General features: G+C 49.8%; 1 protein-coding gene across 1 annotated transcript in view; it reads left to right on the top strand.

Moving 5' to 3' along the window:
• Window positions 1-476: 476 nt before the first annotated feature.
• The window catches only part of WRAP73 (WD repeat containing, antisense to TP73), a gene marked incomplete at its 5' end in the record, with an annotated part of 10,725 nt that continues 1,693 nt past the window's right edge, over window positions 477-9,508 (top strand). The window contains 8 exons of the mRNA XM_009075062.1: window positions 477-629; window positions 1,183-1,299; window positions 6,267-6,339; window positions 7,107-7,210; window positions 7,355-7,441; window positions 7,934-8,068; window positions 8,162-8,239; window positions 9,477-9,499. Coding sequence (XP_009073310.1) covers window positions 477-629; window positions 1,183-1,299; window positions 6,267-6,339; window positions 7,107-7,210; window positions 7,355-7,441; window positions 7,934-8,068; window positions 8,162-8,239; window positions 9,477-9,499 — 770 coding nt within the window. The remainder of the gene's footprint in view (window positions 630-1,182; window positions 1,300-6,266; window positions 6,340-7,106; window positions 7,211-7,354; window positions 7,442-7,933; window positions 8,069-8,161; window positions 8,240-9,476; window positions 9,500-9,508) is intronic.

Genomic DNA, 9,508 nt, shown 5'->3' with positions numbered 1-9,508 from the left:
CGGAGGCCTGGGTGAGGCTAATTCGTTGGTTAAATTAGCCTTGATTCGTTAATTAGTGCTTGGGGTTGGTGAGTGCCCGGAGGAGCCTAGAGGAAGGATCAGGCCGGGCGGTTTGTAAGGGTCTGGAAGGGGATAAATTCCTCCCTGGGAGGTGCTGAGGCTCTGGCACAGGTTGCCCAGAGAAGCTGTGACCATCTCATCTCTGGGAGTATTCCAGGCCAGGTTGGATGGGCTGGGACCACCCTGGGCTGGTGGAAGGTGTCCCTGCCCAGGGCAGGGGGTGGGATGGGATGAGCTATAAGTCCTTCCTGGGACTGGCAATCTGTGCCAGTGCCTCACACCCTCACAGGGAGGAATTCTTACTTCAAAACACGACGTTGGCAGTCTCAGACCTGACCCCCTGAGCACAGCGAGGCAGGGACAGCCCTGGTGCTCCCCCCGGGGTCCTGCACTGCCTCATCCCTGTGCCCCCTCAGGCCTCCTGTGTGCAGCATCGCCTGGTGATTCGGGATGCCAAGTCCCTGCAGCTCCGACAGCTCTACACCTGCCTGGATCAGATCCAGCACATCCAGTGGTCCTCAGACTCCCTGTTCGTCCTGTGTGCCATGTACAAGCGAGGGGTTGTCCAGGTGAGGACAAGCACAGGACACTGTGTCTCCTGTTGGGGGTTCAGGTGTGCTGGGACTTGAGAGCCTAACAGCCAGCACGAGCCTGAGGCTTTGCTGAGGTAACTGGTGCTGTTGGTAACACGGTTTGAGGATAACCCAGGATTTTAAAACCATGAGAAGCATCTTAATTGAGAAAGTGAAATCTCTAGAGTAAAACTACCCAGCAAACCAAACCAAAGCTGGAGATTGTTTTATCAGCTTCTCACTGCAGTAGGAAATGAACACATGCAAACTCGTTAAGTGGACTAAAACTGGGGTATTTTTCAGTGTTGGATATTCAGAGAATTTGTCCCAAAATCCAACCTCACTTTGTCTGCCCCTTCCCTTGTCACCCAGAGCAGTGAACTCACCTCTGCAGTGGGACCCAGCGCCAGTCCTTCATGGCCACGGGCGGTCGGGGTGTCCTGCACTCCCTGTGCTGGTGCAGGAGGTTGTCCTCAGCTGTGGGAGTTCTCGTGGGCAGTGGTGGGGATGAGCTGCTGTTCCCTGCACTGTCTGGTTCCTCCTGCCCCAGGTCTGGTCCCTGGAGCAGCCGGAGTGGCACTGTAAGATCGACGAGGGCTCCGCAGGATTGGTGGCCTCGTGCTGGAGTCCGGACGGGCGTCACATCCTCAACACCACCGAGTTCCATGTGAGTCTGGCTCAGGACTGCTCTCCACCGTGTCAGATGTTGCTGTCTGCACTTTGCCTCCCAAAATAACCCTCAGCTCTTAAAGCTGCAGTGGTGGTGCAGGACATACACACAGGAACACAGAGCTGTGTCCAATGCAGGTTAATTCCTGGTTAGATGTTTGTTGTTCTGTTAACAGTTGTCTTCTTGCCTCTGATGGTGAGATAGAAAATGGGCACTTCAATTTGAAGGTGAAATTGTGTTTAAGAACACATTCTGATGATTTTGATGGCACCCATCACAACAGCTTTAGAAACCAAATGTGTTGTTTGCAGCTCGAGGAAAGCTCAGTATTTCTAGCTAAAACACCCAAACCATAAACATTTCCGAGTGATATGGAATGAAAACATATGGGCTAAGGTGTATTGACCTGTGAGATGAGATTTAACTCCAGTTCCTGGAAATACTTCCCTAGTGGTTTGGTTGGCACACAGGAGTCAGTGCTGATGGAGCCACTTGTAAAATTCAAATTTGGACACCTCTGAGTGCTTATTCAGAGGGTATTATATTGAGGAATCCACACTAAGGGAGAATCCAAGTTGGTCTGTGGATGCTGGGTTTGTTGGAAGGCTTTGCATTCTCACTCTTCCACCTTTGGATTAAAGCTGATTTCCTGATGCTCAATACAATGGTGAAGGGTTGGAAAATAGCCAAGAACTACATGTGAGACACCTTCTTTTTGTGTCTTCTTTTTTCAAGACTGTGGGTGGGTTTTAGGTGCCAGGTCCATGTGCCATAACACTGCCTAGCACTGAATTTCCATGCTGCACTGCAAGATTTTTTTTTTTCCTTTTTTGGGCAAACCCCAATGCCAGTGGGATGTAGATGGGGACTGTGCAGACCCTCTCCCTCAGCCCTTCAGAGAGTGGGCACAAGGAGTGAGGAACTTAGGCCTTGGTTTTCCCAGGTCTGAATAGTCCTGATGGGCATTACCATGACAAAATGATCCCAGAATTCCAGCCTGGAGGCAGTTCAGCTATCCCTGCTGCCAGGCAGCAGTGGAACCCAACTGCAGACTGTTCTGAGTGCTGCAGGGAGTATCGTGGCACGTGTGTGTGTGGGTGTGGGTGGACCAGCAGGGATTTATTGCCTCCCAACAGAACTTGCTTTGACCTTAGAGCATTTCATTAAGCCTTTGCCAAGTTGGCATCTGTGTTGGGATAAGTTTCCCTTCCAGCTGTAAACAGGCTGCTAAATTAGCTGTTGTCAGACAGCTGCCTGGGCCGGGCTGGGGTCGGGGCTGTGTTTACTCCCTCTGCTAAATCCACAGTCTGGGGGGACAGACTGGGCAGTGCTGGGGCAGACTGAACATATTGAATGTCTGTGTTATCGAATCCAGAGATTGCCTGGGGGGGGTTGGGGCTTCCCTGACAGCCACCTCAGCCCAGCTTTGGTTTCTTGACACTTCCACACAGCACAAACTCATCGCTCCTGCTTGTGATTCCTCAGGTCGATGCTGGAGCACCACTGAAAGATCACAAGGAACTGTCTTATTCCCTGATTTTTTTTAAGGGATATGGTTGTGCTAATTTCTTTCTAGCAATCTGTACTCACCAGTGCCTCAGAAAAATCATCACAATCCCAGAATAGTTGGGAGTTAGAAGGTATCTCTGGAGATCATCCAGTCCAACCCCTCCCAGAGAGAGACTCCACCCCCTCCCTTGGCAGGTATTCCAGTGCTCTGCCACACTCCATGGAAAGAAGTTCTTCCTCAAGTTGAGGTGGAGCTTCTTGGGCACCACTGAGCAGGGTCTGGCCCTGTCCTCTGACACCCACCTTGGGGTTCATCAGTTAATGTGCAGCCAGGGTCTCTTTGTGGTCAGCATTCCTCTCCTGCTGACATCCACTTCACATCCCTGGGAGTGTTCCAGGCCAGGCTGGACAGGGCTTGGAGCAATCTGGGCCAGTGGAAGGTGTCCCTGGCCATAGCAGGGGGTGGAAGGAGCTGAACTTTAAGGTCCCTTCTGACCTAAACCATTCCAGGATTCTCTGCTTCCTCATGACCCTCATGTTTTGGGACAAATGGTGCAAAGACGTTCTGGAGTGTTTCCCTGAAGAGCTACATTTGTAAGCCATTGTACTGTCTCCTTCCACATTAGGTCCTTAAGCAGGAAGGAGCTTCCTTGGACCTTCAACAGCAGGGAAAAGTGTGTGTTTGTGTGTGTTTCCCAACTAATCCTTAGTAACTGTGAGTGGCTGAAAAATGCTTTCTGGCGAGGAATGTGCTCCGAATAATCTGCTGAAATCCAGTGCTGACAGACACTGCTGTGTGAGGGGCTGAGTGACCCAGTCAAGTCTGGGACAAGAGTTGACAGTCATCTGAGCTGCAAGGTTGTTTCAAAGTGTGGTTTTATCTGCTGAAAATCACCAGTCCCACACCTGCCTGGAGCTGTCAGCATCGGGGCCTGGGCCTGGGCCTGGAGCTGGAGACTGTTTATCACGTTACCATCTAAATACTGCTTATTTCTCAGCTGTTTTTAGGCTATTTTAAAAATGCTTCTGCTTTTGGTTTGTTTTTCCACTGCAAAACAACAGCTGAAAACTTGTCAGACACTATTATTGTGAGGATTTGAGTTTGACAACTCTACTCAGTCGAGTCCTCCATGCTGAGGGGAGAGTATGCCCCAAAATGAGCACTGGGGAAGGACTTGCTGCAGACCTAATTGACCATGATCTATTCTCCTGCCCTAAAAACAATTGTCCCTTCTCCATGAGTTCCCTGAGAAAAGCAACTAGCAGCAGTCCAAGTTTCCTGTCCCTTTTGAAGCATTTGGTTTCTTTTCTCACTGTTTGATATTTCTGTCTCTCATAATGTCTGTGAGCTGTGACATCATCTTTCTAATCTTCATCTAATTGTTGTTGGCAGCTTGGGTGAGATTGTGGAATAATGTTCTGGGTAGGAATATGAAGGTTTTCCCTTTCTGTCACACATACTGTTAACCAGGGAAGATGGGAATGAAATCCACACCTTAAGCACATAGTGTGAGTTTCTCAGTTTAGAGAATGTGTGTGTGTGCACAAATGGAGCAACACCAAAGGATCCTGATTTTTGGAATCAGAATGGTTTGGCTTTGCATGTTCCTGACACTAGGCCAATCCATCAGGTTGGGTGAGAAGTTGTGATGGGATTGGGGCAAAGGACATCCTTGGGCTCACACACTCGGAGGCACTTGGGGACATGGTTAGTGGTGGCACTGGCAGTGCTGAGGGAATGGTTGTACTCCATGGTCTTGGAGGCCTTTTTCATCCTAAAGGACTCTATGACTCTGTGATGGAGCAGGGGTGGATGCAGCAAGAATTCAAAGCCTTTCCCACAGTGGAGCCTCGGGCAGGGCAGAGGTGCTAGTGGGAGCTCTGCTGGGATGTGCTGCCTCTCACCTCCAGAGATCTCCCTCTTGGGCAGCAAGGCTTTGCCTCCTGAGGCTCGGAGCAGCGATGTGGTCTGGGATGGAAGTGTTTGCCCAGCAGGCCAGGGGAGCTGATCAGGAGGCCAAGTAGCAGCACCAGAGTAAACTCGGATGCCTTTGTGAGGACACATGATGATCCAGCCCTCAGCATCTGAAGCCTGCAGCTGCTAAGCTTGGATTAAGTGGCTGGAGAATGTGTGCTGGGTGTTTTGCTCGGGGAGGCAGCACAGGCAGTGCATTTAGCCCTGCAATTAATAGTCACCAGCAGTGTTTCAGCACTGCAGTTGCTGCAGAAGAATGTGTGGAGGCATTGTGTTGGTATTTTTAAAGTAAATCTTCCCCAGGAGCAGAATAACAACACTGGGGTGTGTGGCCGGAAGTGAGTGGGTGCAGGGATGAAGCTTGATGAATGTTGTCCAGCTTGTGGATTCCTCCAAGGCCTGCTAAATTTGTAGGAGAGAATTGTGCCCTCTGCTCTGCAATGTGAGACCCCACCTGGGGTGCTGCCTCCAGTTCTGGGGTCCCCAGCACGGGAAGGACCTGTTGGAGGGAGTCCAGAGGAAGCACCAAGATGATGAGAGGGATGGAGCAGTTCTGCTATGAGGAAAGGCTGAGAGAATTGGGATTGTCCACCCTGGAGAAGAGAAGTTAAAAGCTGACCCTGGAAACATTCCTTGCTCCATCTCCATGGGCAAAGGTTCACATGCCCCTGCTGAATGTGTCCGAGGCTGCTGTTGCCAAGGGAGAGGAGTATTTGTTTTCAGCTGGGCCATGTGCAGATGGCAGGGCAGAGCCTGGAGTGCAGCTGTGACCTTGGGGAGCTGTGGGAGGCTCTGCAGCTGACTGCAGCCCTGTGGCTCGTGGATGCCCAGTCCTCCAGAAATCTCCCAAACACCAGGGTAATCCCTTGCTTTGCAGGCTTGGAGCCATTTCTGGCTTTTCAGTCATTCTGTAACGTTTCCTCCTTGTGTGTGGCTGAGGAGGGAAGAGCAAAATGCAAATCAGTTGCTGAAGCTGAGGGTGTCCAAATGTTGGAAAATACAGCTCAGTTTTCACACTTGGTAACCTTTTCCCAAGGGATACAACATTCTGGAGTGACTGTAACCTCTCATCCATTCATAGAGGCAACAAACTCCTCATCTCATCCAGATTCTGTGATGACAATGTTTTTCCAACTGCAAAGTGACTTTGTACCATAGATGGGAAAACACATTTGTGCTAATGTCAGTAGCTTCAGTGTTAATGAAGAGCTGTTCTCTGTGTCGATGTTGTGCACCTTGTGCTCCTCTCTGGAGTGTCCAGTGTGCTGCAAAGTAAACTTGGAGTGAACACCTTGCAGGGAGCTGGGGGAGAATCCCTCACAGTTCCTTCCTGGGGCAGAGTGTTATACAGAATAGCTGCAGAGTTTAATTAACCACAAAAGGTTGATTGTGTTGCTAAATTAGTTTGATGTTTTTCTGTTTGCTTAATTCTCTTTTTATCCCCCCAAATAACCCAAACTGCTCCATGTCTCCCTGGCAGCTGCGGATAACCGTGTGGTCCTTGTGCACAAAGTCTGTGTCTTACATCAAGTACCCCAAAGCCTGTCAGCAGGGTGAGTGTCCCACATCTACCCAGGGATGGTCTTTTTTAATGTGGCAGGAAGGGAGAAGGAATGTCATGTGTTGGGGAAGAGGCTCTGCCCCCTCCCTGCCGAGGGCACCTGTGCCACCTGAAGCCATGTGGGCTGTGAGGGAAGGATTTCATCTCACCCATGTGCCTGGTGTACTCATGTGCCTCTGTGTTGTGTTTGCCTCTGAAGGGTCCTTTAAGGCATTAAGTTGTGCTGGTGATGGAAATCACTGATCCAAAGTGGCTTTTGTCATCTTTTGCACATGGAAATGTTAGCAAGGGAAGCTTGTGCCAGGCTGTCAGGCCTGATGGCTGTGGTGAGCAGTTTGCTGCCCAAGGGCTGTATCCCACAGATGACAAAGATGGTTATGTATCCCGTGTAAAACGGGAGTGGATGGGGAGCAGAGCTGATGATTGCATGGAGGATCCATTTAGCCAGGCTAAATGAACTGGTTATTTGAAGTCTGTGGGGTTTGTGTAACAACTGCCAGTGCTCAGATGTGTTTGGAGGCACACTGCAGCTCTGCATCCTGAGAAACTGGATGTTCCAGGCTGACAAAGTGCTGACACAAGCCCATCAGTAGCACTGTGCTCTGCCTTGGTTAATGTGACTTTCCATGAAGGGATCCTTTCTCCTCTTTCATTTCCCCTATAGATTGGGACTAACTGTCCCTCACTGAAGACTCCTTAGCTGTTCTGTCTTGTCTCTCTCCAGTTTAACCAGTTGTAACTACCTCTGTCCCCTGGCAGGGGTGGCTTTCACCAGGGATGGGCGGTACATGGCCGTGGCCGAGCGACGCGACTGCAAGGACTTCATCAGCATCTTCGTCTGCAGCAACTGGCAACTGCTCAGGGTGAGCCCTGCCCTCTCCTTCCCCTGCTGCCCTGGCATCAAAGGTGGCACTTGTGAGGGTAAAACAGAGCATCCTGTTAGCTCAGAGGCAACAGGACTCGCTGACATAACATTTCAAGTGGTTTGTGTTGTCTCTCGGGAGCAGCACTTCGACACGGAGACGCAGGATCTGTGTGGGATCGAGTGGGCTCCCAATGGCTGTGTGCTGGCTGCGTGGGACACGTGTCTGGAGGTATGGGGGAAAGCAGGGTGTGTTCTTGGAGAGTTCATGCTGGGTTTGGCCACGGTGTGTAGAGCAGTAACTAAAGTAACTAGTGTTTCAAGAGTTTCTTTTAAGCATCAAGCGGTTTGAGTGCAGCTGTTGGTAAATGTTGCCCCTGTTTTGGGGAGAGATGTCCCTGAAGTGGATGGCAGACTGGCCTGTAGATCTTCACTGGCAGCAAATCCTTCCTGATTTATCTTGGAAAAGAAATTTGATGGCAAACATTGCAGAAGCTGCTATTGAAATACTGAAAGAGTGGTGGAAGAAGTCTCTGTGAGAGTCTTCATCTTCACTCCTACTGCATTGCACAGTGATTTTACAGCTAATAAAGGGCTCAAAAAGCAAGCAACAAATCCTGGAGCCTCTGGAGTCACAGACAAGAGACCATGACCTTTGTATTTAATTTACTGCATTCTAAATGAGGAGAGGTTGAGGGGAATGGTTTGCCTGTCTGTGTTTCAGTACAAGCTGCTGCTGTACTCCCTGGATGGCAGACTGCTCTCCTCCTTCCGCGCCTACGAGTGGCCCCTGGGCATCAAGGCAGTGGCCTGGAGCCCCAGCAGCCAGTTCCTGGCCATTGGCAGCTTTGATGAGAAGGTGAGAAAAAGGTTTTGTTTCTCTCTCTTTCCATCTAAACCGTTTGTAGACCTTGGTTGTGACAGTTGGGCCTTGTCATGCTTTCCCGACCAGGTGCGGATCCTGAACCACGTGACGTGGAAGAAGATCACAGAGTTTGAGCATCCAGCAACCATTGCCAGCAAAAAGACTGTGAGTATGGGGCCAGCAGCAGAGCTTTGGTGCTGCTGTTTGTAGCTGAAAGATGCTGTGAAATCTGCTCCATTCTGGAGACCTTGATTTATTTTGATTTTTTTTTCCTCCTCCTGATACTTCATCAGGGCTTGGGAAATTGCATGAAAACTTAGGAATGTAAGAAAAATGGAGGAATCCTTTCGAGTCTGCTGGAATACATTGCTATGATCATCTCTGGCAGTAACAGACTCAGATGCTCCTGTCATGTGTCAGTGTGTTTTGTGTAGATGTGGCTGTGCAGATTGGGAAGCAGGACAGATTTGTCTCTGCTTTGTGCAATTCCTGACTTTGAACAGCCCTGGAACTGGGTTGTGATCAGACTTCCATCCTGTGTGTACAGGCTCATCCAGCTCACCCTAAGAGCATTTCCTGGCACACCTGTGAGCAGTGATTTTATCCTTGCACACCTGTACCTGCAAGGCCTGACAGATTCTGGGGCGTTGGCAGCAGGCACAAAGCTGTAGTTTCTGTTCCAAAAATCCCAAGCTGATCTCATCCATCGAGGCAACAAGAACACAGTGTGCAGTGCTGTTTCCACTGCAGAGGAGGGACTGGACAGATCTCCTCGGAGAGTGTTTGTGTGTGTATTGTAACTCTGCAACACTCACATGGCTGGTGATGCCTCTGAACCAGAAGCAAGGCACAAGCTGTTAAAGCACCTCAGCAAAGCTCCTCAGTGCTGAAAAATGCCTTAACTTCCAGTTAGGTGTAAAATATATCATGGAAAACAAATGGAAATAGCTCTGCTAATCTCTGCCACACAGGCAGGAATTGCAGTTGGTGTGTTTTATCCTGGTGCTTGTGTTTGGGGATATGTTGCAGGCACACCGAAGTATTTTTGCTATTTCCTCGTGCAATGCTGCACTTTGTTTGCATTTATTTGTGGCAGAATCAGGTGAAAGGTTCTTGGCTGCCAGAATGAAATCCACATTCCCACTGTGATGAGTGTTTCATTTGCTGTCAGGAGTACTGAACGAGGTGACTGTGGCACACTCATTTTATAGCCTTCAAGGTTTGTGCCTTTGTCAGAGCAGTGTTTCTCCTGGTGCTGGGATTTGCTGGGAATGCTGCATTCCATACCTGCTCTGTGGTGAGCCAGGGGATGCTGAAATGAGTCAATGGGATTGGGTATGTGTCAGCCCACATTCAAACCCCCTGAGGCTCTTGTGTAGAACTCTCACTTGTTTTTTTGTAGATTGTATATAAAGAAGTGGAGAAATCCTCACC

This window comes from Acanthisitta chloris, unplaced genomic scaffold (genome assembly GCF_000695815.1).
Source record: "Acanthisitta chloris isolate BGI_N310 unplaced genomic scaffold, ASM69581v1 scaffold36205, whole genome shotgun sequence".
Taxonomy (NCBI): Eukaryota; Metazoa; Chordata; class Aves; order Passeriformes; family Acanthisittidae; genus Acanthisitta; species Acanthisitta chloris.
Note: the sequence above shows the minus strand (reverse complement) of the source record. Positions and strands in the feature narration are given on the sequence as shown.